The sequence below is a fragment of the Dermacentor albipictus genome, chromosome 3, assembly GCF_038994185.2.
Source record: "Dermacentor albipictus isolate Rhodes 1998 colony chromosome 3, USDA_Dalb.pri_finalv2, whole genome shotgun sequence".
Lineage (NCBI taxonomy): Eukaryota > Metazoa > Arthropoda > Arachnida > Ixodida > Ixodidae > Dermacentor > Dermacentor albipictus.
The window spans coordinates 104366727-104387067 of NC_091823.1; the positions used below are offsets into that span (position 1 = coordinate 104366727).

Consider the following 20341-nt stretch of genomic DNA (forward strand, 5'->3'; position numbering starts at 1 on the left):
GGCGATTGGAGGATTGGTGGAAGAAAAGTAGGGAAACGACAAAGGACGGAGACGTACAAAAGCACAGTTCGCAATAGGGTATCAGAAAATTTGGACGTGGTAGTTCATAGTGTGTTTTTTGTTCTCATGGGTTAACCTAGGTAGGATATTAGGCAGCATAGTAGCAAGAGCTTGGTGGCGCAAGCCACCGCCCCGTTCCAAAGGGGACGCTCATAACATCCATCCATCCATCCGTCGCGCTTGCCGCCGTCGAGAGGAACGGACCGAGAGAGATCCCGAAGCCGAAAGAGCCGAAGCCGAAGGTTCTAGAATAGCCGCGCTCAGTTCTTGCGTGAAAGCGTGCACGCCGCGCTCCCGAAGCGAGTCTGTTTTAGAGATCGTCGTTTGCGCTGCGTCGGTTCTCCTTCTTCTCTTCGTTGTCGTCGAAGCCAGTGGAACGCAGCGTCTAGCTGTAGGCGAGCAGCACGATGACGGAGGGAGACGACCAAAAGGCTGCAGCTCAGGGCGACCAGCAGCACGCGGCGGCGGTGGCCGCTGCCGGTTCCAACGCTGTGGATATTACGCCCGAGAAGAACGGCGGCATATTTAAGGAGATCGTGAAGGCCGGAACCGGCGATGAGACGCCGAGCGATGGGTGCTCAGTCTCCGTTCACTACACTGGAAAGCTGGTGGATGGCACGGAGTTCGACTCGAGCCGCTCGCGGGGGCCGTTCGAGTTCAACCTCGGCAGCGGTGAGTCTGCTCTCGAAATCATTGCCGTAGGCCATTCGTTTGCTCATCCCCTCCCCGCTTAGACGCCGCAACGCGGAATTGAAGGCGGCCGGCTTTTTCATCGCGAAAATTCATTCCTTCGGGGTCGACCGGCAGAAAGCCGGCGTGTGGCGTCTTAGCGCCCGCAGCGTTCTCTCGATCACGTCGCGATCGGGATCTCGCAGCATCCTCACCAACAAATAATATATACCTAGACATCGTGCAAATTAGTCGTAGCCTTTTTTTTTTTTCCTGCGAGCTCCGCTACTCGTGGAGGAGTTGCTTAGTATAGCTACCGTGTGGACGGCTTGTTATTTATAGGTATCGGAATCGAAGGATAAACGCCCCCGCTCCCAACCCCCGAGCGCCAACGAAACAAAGAAAAAAAGAAGTGTTTATGTAAGATTTATGTGCATTCATTGTTCTCCAGTTCCTCTTGCTAACGTATTTCGTCAATGCGAAAAGTAATCCACTTGATCGAAAGTGTCTGGAACTGACGGCTCTCTGAGAGAATATTCCAGATTGTGTGGAGTTCGTGGGCTCCAGGAAGATGTTGAATATTCCTTGATGTCTTAGTAATAAACTGCGCTTATGAGCAAGGGAAGAGAGATATTGCCTCTTCGAATTCTGGAAGCGTAGGAATCGTGTTTAGAGCTCTTAATTAGCCAACTCTTATTGGATAACCCCCATATACTTTATTCCGACATACGGGATAGCAAGTCTTGCTTGTGAAATAATAAAAAAAACAACCAATTGGTGCTGCAACGTGAGTTAAAGTGACGAATATAAATGCAGCAAGGTGACATAACCACATATATAGTTTTCTTTGATATAGTGAACTTTGTGTACCTTAAACATTCATAATTTTTTTTTTAAATTCACCCTTCCTCTATCACAGATTTCTATAGGACGAAATTTTGGCAGCATTTTTTTCGTATGCACTGTTTTCGTGAGAGTACCATCATTCACTTGCAACATCCCACGTTCTCAGTTCTTAACTGGCATTTTTGTCACAGTTAACCAGGCACTTTGTCTTACTGCTCCTACTGCTTTGTTGTATTACTGCCTTGTTATACTACTCCCTTTTTGCAAGAGCTGTAATAATTTGAAACATTTGTTGTCATGCTTAATCAGGTGCTCAATTTTGTCACAATCTAGTTTTAAACATTGTTCACGGTTTGTGATGCACTACACTGTTTTGCTGCACCAGTGCTCGTATGAACTCAGTGAGGCTCCTCCTGCAAGGACCCTCACTTTGGGCCTGCATTATTGTAAGAACAAAGAAATAAATAAATTTAAAGAGTTGATTATACGCTTAGCAAGCCTTATGTAAGCCTTCTGCCATGATGGCTTAGTGTGACCTGCCACTGGGAATGTAGGTCACGAGTTTGATATCCTGTTGTAATGCAGCCACATTCTAATGGAGCCCTTAGATTTAGTGGCACACTAAGGCACTGTAGGTGTTCAAAATTGATCCAGAGCCCGTTAGTACAGCGTGTCTCCCAACTCGTCTTGCTTTCATTTGGTCAAGCCCACCGTGCCTTCATGTCCTGTTTGTCCTGCTGAAGTGTCGAAAGGCTTCAGGTGGCAAGCTGAGCCATTCTTGAAAGAAGTATATTATTAAAGAACGCTACTGGTTTGCGTGAGATGGCAAGAGTTGTTCACTTGGTGGTATCTTTACTTTCATCGACCTTATGCATCTGTTGGCTGAGAAGTCATGTTTAATTCGCCAAAATCCCACCTTTATTTTGCCAAGTAAAAATTACTAATTTCGTGCTCGCCTATGCAACTTTTAGATCATCCCCCATTGTTTCTTGCCAAATTTACTCTGCTAACCTTATTTCTTCTCAAGTCCAGCTCACAGCTTCATTGTTTCCTGAGTGGTGCAATTGTCTTTTGTAACCGCATGGCTACAGACCATGTCAACCTTTCCAGTTGTCCTAACTGCCAAGTCCACAGCCTTCAGCGTCCCCCATCAATGTTGTCATTCTGAACTCCTTTTCCACTTTTGTGACACGTCTGATGGTAAAAAAAGAACCTTGGTCTAGCAATGAAATATGTGTTGTATATGTTCTGCAGTTCTGGTGATTTCCCCGCTGGTTGTGACTATGCGTGAACAAGGGTCTGGCTGCTTTGTGCGCAGGTGCTGTGATCAAGGCATGGGAAATTGGCATCAAGACGATGAAGAAGGGGGAGGTGGCCATACTCACCTGTGCCCCCGAATATGCTTATGGCAAGAGTGGCAGCCCTCCAAAAATTCCAGCCGACGCGACACTCATCTTTGAGGTTGAGGTGCTCGACTGGAAACTGGAGGACATCAGCCCTGACAACGATGGCAGCATTCAGCGCAGGATCATCACCGCTGGCGAGCTCTACACGAATCCTAAGGAGGAAGCCAGTGTAAAAGGTAAGAGGTTGGGGAGCGAGGAGATGACCTGTTTCTGAAAGTACGTGTATCCTGTTTTGCTGGTAGTAGGGACCTTTAGGGTGATTGGTGTGGCTAAAGCTTGTGTAGCTATCGTTAGCCTCAGCCTAAGGCCAGTGTAGCCAGAAATTGTTCAATTTCTCATGCTCTTTAGCCTGCAAGATCACCAAAGCAAGGTTAGAAGGACTTCACTCACACAAGAGCAGAGTTACGGAGGGCGTAGTTTTCAGGTTTTGAACTTTTTTCTTTTCTTTTTTTTATTTATTTAGGGATGGGGGGAGGGGGGGGGGGCTCTTTGCTGGGACCAGTCTCTACTGTGTCTGTAAAGTAGTGAGGCACACGATCAACACAACTTTCAACTACTGTTCTGGCCTGTCACTCGGAGTGCCAGCTCCCCCAACGCACGTAGGCCTTGTTCCTATGTGAGCACTACCGTGTTACCGTGCACTACCGCTATCAATAGGCACCGGACGGACTTTGGCAAACTTTCCTCGTTGTAAGTTCCCTTTGGAGCAGAACAAAACACCATGAAACAAATATGCAGGATGTTTGTTCGTAGCGCTGTGCCGCCGTGGGATCCTGTTTTCTGACGAAGCGTAGCACAGCGTCAGCAATGCTCACTGTAATCTTTCGTCGCCATTTCACAGCACGGAATAAATGCACGCGGCACAAATGGTGCATCATAAGGTCTCAATGGTATTTCCGGCATGATAGACCACCACAAACAGTTAAGGGATTCACTCTGACTAGGGACAGACCCATAAGACTGATGTGACTCGGCCCAGTTCGAAGCGCAGGCAGCCATCTTCTCTATCGGCGGGGTTGCCAGCCATCCAGTTACGACGTCAGTCTAGAGTGTGCGCGTATTGGGAGGCTCGTGCACCTTGGAGGAATAAACTCCCCTTTTTTCTAAAGTTGTACCCGACTATAGTTCTGTTTCTCATTCACAGATGAAACTGCAAAAAATTTAAACCCGCTGCGGTAGCATAGTGGCTTTGGTGTTGCGCTGATAAGCCAGAAGGCACGGGATTGAATACTGTTCATGGTTGCCGCATTTCTTCGGGGGTGAAATGCAAGAACACCTGTGTACCATGCGTTGGATGCACGTTATAGAACCTCAGGTGGTCAAAATTAATCTGGAGTCCCCCACTACACCATGCCTCATAATCATATTGTGGTTTTGGCATGTAAAATGCCAGTATTCAGTTTTGTTTTAATTGGAAGTTTTACCGGAAACGACTTAAAGTTGGCCACACACAAAAGAAAATGGTGGTGTCGTTGCCAAGCAGCACATGTAGTGAGTGGAACTTTGTGTAAAGAAACTGCCTAAAACGGGTAGTCGATGAGAATTTTTCAGACTCGGAAGAAGTGAGCTTTAAGTTGGAAAGAGACAGTGATATTGTGCAGTTTCTTTATTTGAGCTCCCAATTCTTCAATGAAGGAGACATCTCACCAGGCAGTCAATTAAAAATGGATGCAAGTCAATATAAACAATCCACCAGCTTCGCCACCACGTTTTCGATTTACTGCTGTGCTCAGCTGGAATGTGGATATACTCACTCTTAAAGGGGGCACGAAAATCGTGTTTTGGACATTCACATGTTTTTTTTTTTTGCTTTATTGGCGCTAAAGAAAAAGAAAAAAAACTTAATTTCAGACAGTGCAATGAAGCCAACTTTCCTTAGCATTAAAAATATTTATGGGTATGCTTTCTAAATAAATATATATTTCTAAATGTATTTCTGGCATTTGTTTAATGCACTGATTCCATCAATCATTCTTTTTTTAATTTGTATTTTGGGAGCATTCTTTTTTGCCCATAAGTAACTGAGGAGCTGGAGGCTTAAAGGGACACTGTAAGACAAACGCTGAATGAGTTTAGGTTGTTAGAGTATCGTTGAATATCTCTACATTTGTTGGTCTTGCGGTAATAGGTTGGTCAATATTATAAGACGATATGGTGGCCAGAGCTTCATTTTCCTTTTATTTCATGCCAAAACCCCAGGGCTGGTACATCATTGTCACAGATCAGATTGCAAATTATTTTTCTTTCAGTCGTTGTGGCTCAATATAAATGTTCTTGAGCGCATGGTCACACTGGGTGATCCAGTGTCTAAGGGCAGCACGGCATCCAGTTCGGCAGCAGTAGGATCCATCGAAAAGACCCTCTACGTGCCGATCGGTTCCAGACAAATTTTCGCTCCTGCTTCAGCCAGAATCCTTTGCCACATACGAATCAGAACATGAGCCGGAAGTCTTGCAAGAGCAGGCCGTACCCACCATCTCTGATACCACGGCTGATGCCCACTGATGCCATCTCTTCTTTGCCAAATGCCTCTTCTATTCCTGATGCATCGCCAAAAGTGTGCTTGCTAGGAGGTGCAGGAGTATCACTTCTGTTTCCTTGGGGTTTGCTTCGGGATTGATGCATAAAAAAAGAAATTGCACGAACTCGACGCAAGTGGTGAAAACATAGGGTGTGCAGGGACATCTGGGATACCACTCTGCCTGCTCGTATAATTTGGTGCGTACTTGGCAGGTGGCACTAGTAACAAAATATTGTGCAACCTTCCCTGTTTTTCATGGTATCTCAGAAGCTCCAGCAGGCTGCTGGGCAAGTGATATAAGTGATGCGGCATTTCAGTGACAGGTAATTTCCGGTTGCTGTAGGTGTCAAATACCCCAGTGTGAACATGGCATGACAGTGGCTGTTTTGATATCATGGAAGGGTAATGTATTACCAGCTCAAATAATTTTTCTCACTTATTCTGTAAGAGTCCACCTAGTGGACTGTCCATTTCAGCTACTGCTGATTGGCTAGGGCTGTTCGTCTTCTCCTCTCTTGTACATCTGCATCCAATCAGCAGCGGCGGAAATGGACAGTCCACTAGGTGGACTTTTACAGAATGCCCCCCAGGACTGAACATTCATGGAAATTTAGTGCCAAATTTACAAGTCGAATACTTCATGTTGCACTCGGAGCTCTGAATATTCGCACACTTTTATTAAAATGTTTGAAATTTATTTTTTCGCTTATCTCTGAATCCCTTTTCCTTTTCAGTCCACCTCAAGGGCATGTACGAAGGTCGCGTCTTTGATGAACGAGATGTTGAGTTTGTGGTCGGTGAAGGCACGGACCAGGGTGTCGTAAAGGGTGTGGAAGATGGCCTGCTCAAGTTCAAGAAAGGGGAGAAGTCGCTTCTACGGATTGCGCCCAGTAAGGCATTTGGCACAACGGGCAACACACAGTTCAGCATCCCACCCAATGCAACAGTCGAATACGAGGTCACCCTGAAGAGCTTCGAGAATGTGAGTGCCTGGCTCTGCGCCCTTTCCACTCCTCCTGTTCTGGCTTTGCTGAATGATCGGACACACTTTGTGGAACTAAAGAATCCTCTTGGCAACAAAGGAAATGACACACAGGAGTGTGAAATTGTAAAAAAGTAGCATTTATCGCTCTTTTTGTGCAGTACTGTTAGCTGGCCCGCTACCCCCCCCCTCCCCCCCCCAAAAAAGAAAAAGAAATAGATCCCTATTAGGAAAGTATACATAGTAAAATATTTTTGCGCGCACAATTGACAAGGACACAGTGAAAGGGGACACACGAGTGCTTTGGTGTGTGTCCCCCTTCACTGTGTCCTTGTCAATTGTGCGCGCAAAAATATTTTACTATGAATTTGTACCGACTCGCCCAACTATCAGTTCTGCTGCGAGGAAAGTATAGTTCGGGGTGATCCCTCCAAATGCATTGGAATGGAGAAATTGTTTTTCTCGGTAGCCACAACATTGGATTTGATAAGTTTTGTTGCAATTAAAAGAAAAAAGTCGAAATCAAGGGATTGTAGAAGCTGGCTCTTTATTGAGCCTGTCAATATTTAAATAAAGGTTGTATATTGTAAAATTTCAAAAACAAAACTGAAATTTACAGCTTTGTGACTCAGCAATAAAAAACATCATAATTCTTCAAACTACATATAATATATCTAAAGGAGAACATTTATTTATGGAGTTCTCTTAAATATATATCACTAATTTGCGAGTTGGACTTTTGTGAGTTGTAAACATGACACTTTTCACCTGTGCCAGCTCTATTACCGAACTGGAAGCCTTCCACAGGACACTCTTGCGAAGAGCGCTGACAAGCGCATAATCAATCCCTGTGTGCTGACTTCCCATAGCCTTAAAGGGGCCCCACTGCACTTTTTTTAAGGCGACCATTTTGTGCTATACACCTTTTCTTATCGTGTCAAAGAACCAACAGCAGAAGGAATTAAGGTAGTTACTGCATGCAAGCCCAACTTGTCAGCCAGAAAAACGTCAAAATACTACAGCCAAAGTAAGAGTAACCTCGAGTAAAATTTTCGCAACTCAGGATAGCACATTTCACCCTCCTGTGATGTCATAGATCAGTGCCCAGCAGCCAGAGAGAAACAGGGTTACACAACAGAAGCTGGCACAGCGTAGTTGCCATGCCTGCTCAGCCTGTTGGTGGCATTTCCATGACCTCCGCAATCGGGCAGTGCACGATCAAACTGACAAAGGCCACAGAGCCATTTCAAAAATTGCAGCAGCTTCCTTGAGGCGGTTGTTGTCAAGTCATGTGCTTGGCATGTTAATGTATCGTTCCCATGGTTGCAACATTTTGCCCGTGGATGTGTGCTAATGGGGCAATGCTTAAGATTGTTGTAGAACATGATGAATAGCTTTTTCTACTGCCTATTCCTGTTGTAAATACGTATGTGTATTTGCATTTGTCCATTCCTTGTTTGACTCTATATTGAATGCTTACTACAGTTGATGCTCGTTAATTTGACCCTGGCGAGACCAGTGAACTAAATAAAATTATCTGGCAGGTCAGAATAAACAGGATGCAAACAAAGACGCCGAAACGCTCTGCTGATTAATTTGCTGTATTGGCCGTATTCTAACACTGTTCCAAATCTAATGCACGCCCACTTTGTATGTGTCCAAACTAGAAAACTAGACATGGAAATGACATTAAAGCTGCTAAACAAAGTACACATCTAATGCACAACCGATCTTTTAGCAAATACGCGGGTGGGGGAGGGGGGGGGAGCAAATTGAAGTGCACAATGACGGCCGGTTTCCTAGTCTGCTTTACCGCAATACATCCGTGTTATGCAGTACAGCTTACAAAAGAGGTGAAGGTAGATCTGGTTTCGTGTCTGACTGCACCGTGCCGGCAATTTTCGGCTTAATCTACCCGGGGAAAAAATAAAATGTGCGCGTTTTAATTGGTTAAATACCGTAATGAGACACTGTGAGCTACTGTTATTGCTTGAATATCCTAGGTCCTAGGGCTGGCCAACAACAGGCGTTTTCGATGGGATATTTTTTACATTTGTTCAATGCATTCAGTGTCCACTAATCTCTGCCGAAACACATAGTGCTGCTGAGGGGTCGGGGTCAGGCGCATGCGGGCTCAAGGTTGAATTATCCAGCGAAGGCTAATTTTAGGATCAAAATAACAAGCTTGGGCCCATAGAAATGCATTGGTGCCAGCCCGTGCATTTTACTTGGGAACTAATTAACTGAAAAATTGAATTAGCGGAAGTCTACTACTGTATTTGTATTCAGTATTTGTATTTTTAGCCAAACAATACTTTTTGTGAGGTCAACATCGCTCAAAGGTAAAAAAAGATATATTATGTAGAAGGGCAGTGTTGAGGATAGCCACCCCGATAATTTATTATTAGGACATTGCTCTTTCTGCAACTCGCTTTGTCGAGTTGTTTTATTCAATAAATCGACATGTTCTTTCAATAGTGGCAAAAAAATGTTTGTGTCATTTTACCTGCCAGTCTATCTTCCCTGGCCTAATACAGTCGAACGTAACTACTACGTATTTCATTATTGAAGTCATGGCCCATTGCACTGTGTTGAGTAGGACTGGTGTATGCTGCTGTTGACGTTAAGAGCTACCTTTGTCATTTTTAAGGGAAACTTCACTGTTAAACCTGAGTGCCATGCCACAAAGGCCACTTAACAATGCATATTGTTTATTGTACCAGTACTCTCACCCACAAAATATTGTGGGGTGCGCGAGCACGTGGCGAAACGGCCCTTGGAGCCTTCCGGCGGCACACCCCTGTTGTCGAGACCTGCATGCATGCACGTCCCGCCGGGACTGCAAGCATGCATGTTTCTGTGCTTCCTTGTGGTGCGCTGGCGTTAACCAAATGCAGCTGCGAGGTGCCATTCTCTCATTTGGCGCTGTGGCGGCTTCGACGGGCAAAACTTTGTTTATAGAATGCCTTGCCTCTCTCCTTTTATAGAGCACTTCTTCCGCCATGTTCATCTTTGGGAGAACGCTCGTTCGTAAATAGAAAGCAACGACAAAGATTGGCCAAGAAAACATGCAGTACGTGAAAAAAAATTACTTTTTGCGTTCACCACCAGGTCCTATGTGTCTGCGCTCGTGACTCGACAAAAGGTGGCCATAGCGGTGCACACAAGCTCATGCTTCACATAGTTTTGCTCATTGAAGCCGCTAAAGCGCCAATCGCAAGAGAAGCATCTCGTGGCTACGTTCGGTTATCGCCGGCGCGCAAGGAGGAAGCGCAGACACATGCAGGCTTGCAGTCGCGGAGGGACACGCATGCGCCGGTCTCGACAACAGTGGTGCGCCGCTAGAAGGCGCGGAGGGCCGTTTCGCCACACGCTCGCATGCCCCGCAGTATTTTGTCGGCAATTGTACATTCACTGCATGGTTCTGTAGTGTGTTGCTGTGTCAAAAGGATGCTCTTTGTTGTGTTTTGAAATTGCATGGAGCTACTTAGTCGTGCCAATTCTCACCATCTGGTCGCAATGCGTTTCAGGCAAAAGAGTCCTGGGAGATGGACATTGAAGAGAAACTTGAACAATCAGAAATCTGCAAAGGCAAGGGCACAGCATTCCTGAAGGTGAGCCCAGTTCATCTCCTTCACCCAGGGCGACCAGACATTGCAGACCATGGCAGCGATGGTCACGAGATGCGATTACAGCTACCAACACTGACTGCTGTAGAACTTCACCGATATACTATCACTTGCCGGCACATTTTCTTGATTGCAACATTGCTCAAGTCCAATCCCATGCAATGCTAACAGCATGTCTAGCAAATTTGCGTAATGCATTTTCATGGCTATGGCTGTGCATGCTTTATACCTGTAGTCCCATGAGCCTTAACCTCTAACATAACATAGTTATGTTAGAGGTGTTGTACTGAGTCTTTAGCTGTCCTCACACTCATGGTAAGGCACTCTAGACCATGCAGGAGTGCTGCATAGCTTGTGTTGTACTAGTTGCTAATGGTAGCCTGCAACAGACAGGAATCTGCAGTCAGCATTAAAACTTGACGTACTGTGGGCCAGCTTTTTGTGTTTCTTCATGTTAGTATTGAAAGGCAAAGAAAGCTGTAAAGGCCACTTTGCCACATGCATATGCATAGTAAGCCTAGCGCTGGAAGCTCTAGCCAGCAGTGCTCGAAGCTGGAGTGTCAGATGGGGAACATCCTGTCAATTGTGGGCATTATGTACATTGTGGGAGCGTGTGGCAGATAGTCTCTTAGCCAAACTTGGGGTAATGGGCAGTTGCCACCGGCAAAAAAAGAGAGAGAGAGAGAAAAGAAAAGTGGGGGAGGGGAGCAGGGTTAAACGGAAGTGCTGTTTAGTTAACCAGTGGCACTCTTACTGCAAAGGGTTCCTACAATGTGTGTAACACCTTGCCTGCTGCTAAAAGCGATAACGCTGTCCACTAAACTCTGTTCATCTCCCCCATTTCCATCTATGCTCCCACCTATGCCATCATGGGCAGTCGTGATTGTCACAAAAGCGATCGTGCGTACTCACTGTATCGCTGTGTTACCGATGCAGTGTTTGCTAAGAGCAGTGTACACTAACAAATTGCACACAGCCGCTCAGTGATAAAGACACGTTGCAAGCAGTCAACATTTGTGTTGGCAGCAAAAAGCATAACCCTGCTGTAGCCCGACTGCAGAATTAGTTGAGTGGAGCGTGACTGTAAGCATCCACTTGGTTTCCTTGTAATTTTGCAGCCAAGGTGACTTCGCCTTGCTCGCTTTGTCGGCATATGCATTCATGAAAAAAATTCGAAATCAATGCAGTAGTACTCTGTACTGCTTGAGCGTGTCAAATGTGAGTAGGGTGAACCATAAATGGCCTGTTTATTGTCGGACATAGACGATGTGCCAGTGGGTATGGATCAGTCTGCCACGTCACGTGTGCTGTGCAGCACATTGTTCAAATGCACATAACGTTGTCTAGCATTGCTCGACAGCAATAGATGTTGAGCGAATACGGGTGTCGACACCTGAATATGGGTGTTGGTGCCATGTGCACAACCATGACGTGCAGGTTTGCCCACCTAGTGTATTCTACCTGCAATCGTGCTTCACACAAGTGCAGCTGCTGCCTCTGCCGTCACGGCTCTGATCACACTGAGCCAAGGAGGCTGGATGTCATACACGCGGAGAATTCTGATTAACGTGGATATCGGAGTTTGGCACCAAGATAGAGCATGTTCCATCTCAGTGTCGACGCTATCGAGGCGTGCCAACCAACACTGGTTACAACAGACACTTTTGTGCGCACGACTATAAAGGGTCAACCTCTCCCCATTTTGACGACACATCCACACATGCGCTGATGTTATGTCAGACTATAAGGTGACCTTAGTCGATGCTCAGCTAAAGCTCTCTCCTAAAGGCTACATTCGGAACATATCGCCAGTAATTGCGACACAAAAGTTCATTATCACTGCCTGTGGCCAACCACTCTATAAAGATCAGCAGGATGCAAGTCCCAATGATTAACCTAATGGCCCCTCCCTTTCCATTTTGCTCTCAGTGATACACTGCCACCCATGATGGGCAGCAGTAGAAATGTTGCCCACCATTCCGATGCACCACCCATCCCAATAAGGGAAATGCAACAATGGAAATGGTCAATGTGGTCAAAATTTGTGATTTCTAACCTTACTTTTTTTTTCTGTAATCCTCAGGTGATCCTTTGACATGTTGTGAAATATCGAAAAGGAATAAGCAGCAGAAGCTGAACAAAAAAAATTTTTTTTTTTTTCACTTTGTAGTGTGCTGCTGACAAAAAAAATCTGGTAAAAAATCAAATTTAAAACGGCGCCTTTGCACCACGGATCACGGGGCTCTTGGTTGACACAGCACCGCCATCTTGGTACCATAGTAAATAAAGATTGAAGCTTCAGATAACCACGGTGCCATATTTCTCTGTGCGAAAATAAAAGGAGAAGTGATGAGCAAGAAAAAGCAAAACTAGCATCACAATCAAGGAGGTTCCTTGGCCGCAATTCGTTATTGCCATATGGTGATGTACTGCTCCTATTGGCTGATGCAGATTTTAATTGCTGGCTCCCGTTTCATGTGCATGCAACGAGCTGTGCATTTATTGTTCCACTGAAATTTAGCAATCAAGGTAGGCCAGCACTTCAATGCCTACCTGCCCGGCGCAAGTTTCTTTCCTTAATGCGTCTTAGCTGCTGCCAAACAGTGTTCAAGACGTGATTTGCTCGAGATAAGGATATATGGGTACCTTTCGTTGCGGCAGTGAAGCTAGTACTTCATGTTGTTATGACAGAGACTTCTCTGCGCTAAAGTTCTCCAATACACAGCTTGGAAACTACCTGACATAATTTTGTTCGACTAAGGACCCGACACTGAGGACCACCCATTCGACAAAGGGCTAGAAAAGTGGGTGAAACTTATTAGAAGGCTTAAAGCATAAACTGCAATTGCAGATTTCTATCGTAATGTGTTGAGGTCTCGAAATTGCAGTATTGTGCAATGTACCAATCAAAATGGCAAAATTGTTGCATCGGCAGAAAGAAAACGTTTATTTGTGTGAGTGCAACTCCCCCCACCCACACTCTAGTTGCAAGGTGCCCTCCCCTCGAGCATTCCTGGTTAGAACCGTACCGTTGTGTGTCGCCCCAAGTTGGGTTGGAGTCTATCAGGCGTGCGCACTCCTGTGTTCCCTTTCATATTTCTCACAACAGCACACGAGCTTCTCAGGAGCAAGAAAACGGCCTATAAAACCTTGTGTACTAGCTCGATGCATCAGGGCTGTTCGGGTCAAGGCCCTTACTAACCATGAGCAAGGAGAAACTAGGGGCTCGATTTCTTGTTACTAAGAACTGAACAAAGCTTGGTTCCCCTTGTTTTGTTCTCCTCCCATGTTTGCTTGACTGACTGTGTGTTGCATCCTACGGCACTTGGTGCCCGCTTTTCCAGGAGGAGAAGTACGAGCTGGCACTGGGGAAGTACCGCAGGGTAGTGAGCCTCTTGGAGCATGAGGACAACCTGAAGGAAGAGCCGAAGGATCGGCGCCACGCTCTGCTCCTCGCGACCCAGCTCAACCTGGCCCTGTGCTACAACAAGCTGAATGACTCCCTCGAGGCCATCCGCGCCTGCGACAAGGCGCTCGAGCTAGACCCTCGCTCTGAGAAGGCTTTCTTCCGCAGGGGACAGGTGAGGCTGTTGCCTTTGTGGCATTGCTCACCGTGGCTTCTTTTGAGGTAGTGTGACTGGCCACTATGGCTCACTGGATGTGGTGTTACGCTGCTGTGCACCAGGCAAGAAGGATAGATTGTGAGCAATGGGTGCTTGGCTGCATTCGTGTGGGGGCAAAATGCAAAAATGCTCATTTAATTTACTTACTGACCCATGTACATGTTGACCCTGTAATGCCCAAACACAGTTCCTCATCAATGAATAGTAAAACAGCTTGTTCACCTTTACTCCTGACTTTTGCTTCTTGCATGTCAGTTCCACAATATAAAACTAAAAAGCAGTATTTGAGTTAGAACCTCATTATTTTAATTATTAGTAATAGATTTATTGAGCTTTCCAAAACTAAGAACAGTGTATAAAAGACGCTACCATACGCTATGTGTTATGTTTCCAGTGCATAAATCAACTATAGCATATGTGAAACGTTGGGCATTACAGGGTTAAAGCCTCACAGAGTGGAAATTTGGGCAAGTTGGTTATTCATGAACATTTAATGACAGTGCGTAATACGAGAGGTGTAACAAAGGAGACAATGCTGCACTACGTGTTTCTCCTGTATGTTACATCCCTAATTGTATGCACTGAGACATAACACAGAAGACGCAGCATCAGTGCTGTGGATGTCTCTTCTATGTGATGTTTCTTATTTTACACATTGTTATTAGATCATAATAAGGAACCTCAGGTGGTAAAAATTATTCTGCAACCCTCATTTTTGTTTGTTTGTTTGTTTGTGTAAGATATTTTGCAGATCCAAAGGGCATTGGGTAAGGGGGGTTTAGTTATTACAATGAAAGTAGAAGAAAAATAGTAAGGAACAGGGTGACTAAGCAATTGAACATCGAAACGTAATGCAACAAAGTAATTGCAAAGTGCAAAACGAAGTTCCAACGCAAGTGAACAAAAAAAAAAGAAACGCAACACAACAAAATGTGTTTGCTAAATAAGCACTAAAAGAGCATTTGAGTGCAAGTGAAGAAGAAAATGCAACACATCGCAAAATAAACAAATTATGAACTTAAACGACTAATCCATGATACAGTGCTATTGCAAAAAATTCACCTCAAGCTTGTGACGAAACGTATTCAGGCTATTATCAGAGGCGATATCGTCTGGAAAATCATTCCACATGTGGATTGCTTGTGGAAGCGCGGATGTGTTAAAAGCATTTGTGTTGCCAAAGATGCACGTGAAGCTGAGGCGATTATGTAGCCGGCACGACGTCAAAAAGGGGCGTTTGAGATGTAACGAGGGTATTTTATTGCTGTAGACATACTTGTGAAACAGGCATAGGAGAGACATTTATGGCGAATGGCCAATTGTGATGCTTCACCATAGTATAGATGCTGTTGTTGAATGTTAGACCTCATCAATCTCTCATTCTTCTGAGGCTGTGTGGAATAGATTAGTAATGTGGCAAGTTTTATTGCCATTGCTGTGACAGAGGCTGGCTGCTGCGGCTGTTTACACTCAATGCAGCAGCATATCAGCTCCTGTGTTGTCATACCACTGAGCGCAAGGCCACTAGCTCAGTTGTTGCATAGTTGGGCTATTTTATTTTTCTGCACTATAATTGTATCTTGTTTATAGTATTTTCCCTGGCTAGGAAAATCCAGCAGCAGCCTTTAATTGCACTTCTGCAAAATGGAGCATGTGTAGTCTAATTTTTTGCATATCGTTGGCCACGTACGTATCTTTTCTGTATCAGTGGTGAGTGCCACCATTTCACTCAACTATTTCCCACCAACTGTCTTGCCAGCTCTTGTACCCGGGTCACACGAGCAAATTCAGTGTCCCTTTGGGCAAGGGAACTTCAGCGCCTTTGCCCCCTGTATGTTCAAACGCTCCTATGTGTTATGTTCAAAGCTATATTTATCTACACATGCATCGATCTCTGCCAGCATGTTTGCAAAACACTGATAGCCCAAGCAATTGCTGAGAATGTAATTGCTGAGAATGTAATGAATGCCAGCATGTGCAGTGGTTTGTAGTAGTATTGGTATGTCCCATATAATTAGCTGTTTGTGTTTCACTCCAGAATTTAGTGTAATTCTAGTACAAAGCACTCAACCAAGGCATAGCATGATATGTGCGCAGACTGTGCAAGTTGGCAAAGGTGCAATGGGGATGTGACATGTTTGTGTGCAGGGGTAGAGTACAGAAGTCAAGTGGCTGCTAACTTGGCAGTGTGGTTCGTTTGGCACATTGCAAAGTGGGCGACAGCTCACTGCAGAGCTTCTGCATCCAGCAAGTTACTAGCAATATCATTGCCAGATCTTAGCATAATTAGCATGAAATGATCAGCAAGCAAATCTTCATTATGAACTTAAAGCAGTTTGTTATGTCGACTTATAGGAAAATATTGCTTAGTGAAAATGACATTTAAAATTAATGGGTTACAATTATGTTATCATATCTATTAGTTCATGTTGAGCTGTTTCGTTACAATAAAGTTTGACTGTAATTAGTGGAGAGAATGTTACAGAATTGGCATCTATGATTCAGTTCTGGCTGTCAACATCCACATCTCACGCATGCAGTGCTCATGCATTGTACATATTGTCATGGCAACCAGTGTGATAGCAATACACCAGGTTGTTCTGCCACTTTTAGAATTTTTTCGTGGCCTTAATGATTTGAAAGAAGCAGTGCTGGCAGCATGGAATCTTAAAATTATCTGCGGCACACTGCGCTCTGATGTGGCCATGGTCTGGGAGTGATTTGGAGACCATTCATAAAGTTTTGTTATTTTCCTCTGCACTTAAATGCAATTGTGAATAAGCAAAAACCAGCAAACAGACACATGCACAAAAGAGAAGGTGGCTGGCCCGAGCGATTTCCTTTGTGTATACATCTGTTAAGTTGTTGTTGTTGGGTGGTTTTTTTTTTTAATCGCTGCAAATGCTTGCGAGCATGCATGTTGGAATAGCATGAGGCACTTCGCTGATAAATAACAACCTAGCAATGATGTTTTGGCGTAGCCAATTTCCTGCCCCACCGTGGTGGCATATTGGCTTTGGTGTTGCCCTGCTAAGCCCGAGGTCGCGGAATGAAGTCTTGGCTGTGGCGGCTGCATATTGATGGGGGCAAAATGCAATAGCACCTGTGTACTGTGTACTGTGTTTCCCTTAAAGAAGCACAAGTGGTCAAAATTTACTACGGTGTCTCTCATAATCATATTGTGGTATTATTGTGTAAAAAAAAACTTTATTTAATCTTTTAATTTATGCCAATTTCCTGAAGAATCATTTTATTTGCTGTCACTTGCTGTAACATATTTTTGTGTGCTTTGCCAGCTGCTATTATTATCCTGTACTATATACAGTCTCACCATCAAGTGTGCAAAGTACTACTGTGCAAACAGTTTACACTGCGAAGCTTGCCTCTTGCTGCCGTATGAGGAAGGTGGCTCTTTTAATCTGTCAAGTTAGGAGTGCATTTAGAGAGCAGAAAAGTTTCAAAATATTCTTTTGCAAGTGATGTTAGTGGTGTGGCTATCTCACGAGCCCGGATGGCTAAATTGCACCTGTACGCAGAGCATTTCTTTGAGACATCCTGTTCCATGCCTCTTTCCTAGGCCTACATTGCAACCAAAGACTTTGACCTTGCCCGCAAGGACTTTGAGGAGGTGCTCAAGATCGATTCGAACAACAAGGCTGCCCGCAACCAGCTCAGCATTTGCACTGTCAAGCTGAAGCAACAGTTGCAGAAGGAGCGTCAGATGTACAAGCACATCTTCGACCGCATGGCCGCCCAGGCCGAAACTGTAAGTATACTCTCTGCTTACGCCCTCCCCCCAACCAGTGGCTATGGCATTCTGCTGCTGGGCACGAGGTCGGGGGTTCGATTCCCGTAGTTGCTGCATTTCCGTCGACCCAAGAATGCCTGTGCACTCGGATGTAGGTGTGCATTAAAGAATGCCAGGAAGCTTGAAATTAATCCAGAGACCCCTACCATGGCGTCTTTCATATCCTGGGCACTGCTTCTGACCACTAAAGGCCCCAAATCACCTGCAAGATTTTGAACACATTCTTAAAAAATCGCATGCGTTGTCTACAGAATTCCATGACTATGATCATCAGCAAACATAGCACTGCTGTGAGGAAGCCACAACGTCAAAGAACAACCCTGTGCTCCTCTCCGGGCCTTTCCATGCTGTCTTTGCACACTGTGACACCAGTGACATCACACATGTCGCATCACCATGGTAAAAAGGTGTCGATCGGTTTATTGACGAGTTGTGAGAGCACCGATGTGACAAGAGAGCCTACTGTGTTTTCTGCAAAGGGAGGGAGTTGTACCCATTGTGCACCACTTACAATAGCTATTAGAATATAATGCAAGGCTTTCTCCCAGAATCCTTAGCCTTGATAATAGAGAGTTTTAGTCCAGTGGGTTTACAGCCAGCGGAGTGGAGCGGGCGAGCGGTGACGCGACTGTGCATGCGCACAACGCTGAGGCGGCCAGCGGTTTTACGGAGCAGCGTTTACGCCCACTGGAAAGCACTCCCCTGCGGAGGGTATACGCAGCGCACAAGCGTGCATAAGCGCACGCGGCCGTGTATGGGAAATGCAAGGTGGCAGCCGCGAACATGAATGCTGGCAGTTCTGCATCGACGACGGTGACTGCGGTGCTGACCCGTACCTTAGTACTCAGTACATTATTAACAAATAATGTACTGAGAACCTGTAATATATCTTTATTCAACATTTCTTGAATTATAGAAGCAAACGTAATTCAAGTTCATTTCTCAGTAACTCCTATTCAGACTACTAGGTGGGGCAGCAGAGTGCCCCGCTCCTAAAGTCCCTTGATACCCTGCTCGAGCGGGTGAGTGAACCGCCGGGCTAAAATTCTTTTTTCACGGCCGCTCCGCTGGTGCTACGGTGGAGACCGCGAGCGGAGCGAAACGTAAACCCGCTGAGCTAAAAGTCTCTAACAGCTGGTGTTAACATTCCAGTTATCACCCGTCAAGTTTCGTTACCTACTAGGGAACGTTGTCCTCTCCCTGCCTCCGCGTGTTGAAGCTCCCTTCTCTCCTATTTCATGGTCTCCGTTTTGCGTTTTGTCTGTGTTAGTAATTCAGTATTTCAGCCAATCCCCGCAAAGTCTGAATAATACATCGGCTACTCTATATCTCTTTGTATCATTGCGCATACTTCAAAGTTTTCTTTCTGGTATCCCACAACTGCACCCTCCCCCTATAATTGTGACTGCCTTGTAAACAAATAAGTACGTTATTTTTATGGGAATCTTCCTTTCCGTCGGTGTTGTGTGGAGGGGCCATTCTTTTGGTTCTCTCTTATACAACGGCTTTCTGAACTAAGAGAGCCGCCCACCTAGGGCGAAGAAAGAATACTTTCTCGCTGTTTCACACAATAAACGTTCATTCCTCCTCCTCCTCCTCTCTTTTCATATAAACTGGTGCCACCGATTGCTTTTGCTTCAGGTGGAGTTGGTTAGAGGAGGAGAGAGCACTGTGGGTAGGGTAGTGAAGGAAAGTGAGACCTAAAAAGATATTTGGTTGTTTTAAGATATTTTACATTTTAGTTCTCCCAGAGATTAAAGCAAGAAAATGTAATTTTATCTTTACATTGTACCTCTTGCTCGTTTCTTTTTCTCGTATTGTCAGACTGTTTACTTACTCTCTCATTTATTTCTTTGGAGCTTTTCTTTTGCACCCCTTGTATCCTGTGAAAGGTTTGCAGTATGCAAAAAAAAAAAAAAATTATTTCTTTCTGGCGTTACCATTCCTGGTCAAATGCCCAACCTGAGTGGGCAATGACAGGTGGAAAGGGTAAACCCGGAAACGATGTGCTTGCAAAATCAGGCTCTAGGCTTCCAGCGTAACTGCTGTTTGTCTTTAGTGCATCAGTAATTTCTTAAGTTTTATTGGCACTTTCAACCTTCCTCTCCTCAACTTTTGTCGTGCTGTGTTTCTCTCCAGAATGCTCCTGCTAGCGCCACCAAGGAACCAGGTAAGGAAGAGCCCCTGGAGCCGGGAGTCTGGAACCGCTCCGACGAGAACAACCAGGAGGCCGCTACGCCGGAGGAGTCTAAAACAGCCACGGAAGCTGACAAGGAAGTGCCACCAGAATCTGTCCCTGCATCGTCATAGTGTCCTCCGCACCCTGAAGAACCAAATCACATGGCTTTCGAGCTTGTCTGAGAAACGGATGAGGAACCACTGTCTTTTTTTTTTCAGTTTTTTTTTTTTCCTTTTGCATTTCTGTGGCACCTTGGTTCGTTGCCTCTGTGGTCACTGTCGTCGGCCAGTCAAGGCAAACTTGCAAGTCTAATCATTCCTCATGCGCCCTGCTCGGCCAAGTGGTCTGAGATACCTCTGAGCGTCATTTCTGCCAGTGTTTTCAATAAAAACTTGTTCATATGGACATGGGTGTTTGTTTTTATTAGCACACGACATGCGCATGTGCTTTGTCCTTTTAAAAAAGATGTTGCAGTTACAGTAAGTCTTACTGTTTCGTGTGGCATCAGTGGAATTAAACATTTGCAGATATGGTGTGAAAGTGCACAGTTATTTATAACCTTCTTGTGTCAGCCAGCTTCTGTTCTCTATTCATGTTTTGGCATGGAAGTGGTGTTTT

At 45.1% G+C, this 20341-nt stretch overlaps 1 protein-coding gene across 1 annotated transcript; it reads left to right on the forward strand.

Moving 5' to 3' along the window:
• Positions 1-224: 224 nt before the first annotated feature.
• Positions 225-20128, forward strand: Fkbp59 (FK506-binding protein 59kD). Its single transcript, XM_065435926.2, has 7 exons — positions 225-732; positions 2894-3157; positions 6237-6484; positions 10015-10098; positions 13458-13694; positions 17314-17502; positions 19684-20128. The coding sequence occupies exons 1-7, from the start codon at positions 468-470 to the stop codon at positions 19852-19854; spliced, it is 1458 nt and encodes a 485-aa protein (XP_065291998.2). The 5' UTR covers positions 225-467; the 3' UTR covers positions 19855-20128.
• Positions 20129-20341: the final 213 nt, after the last annotated feature.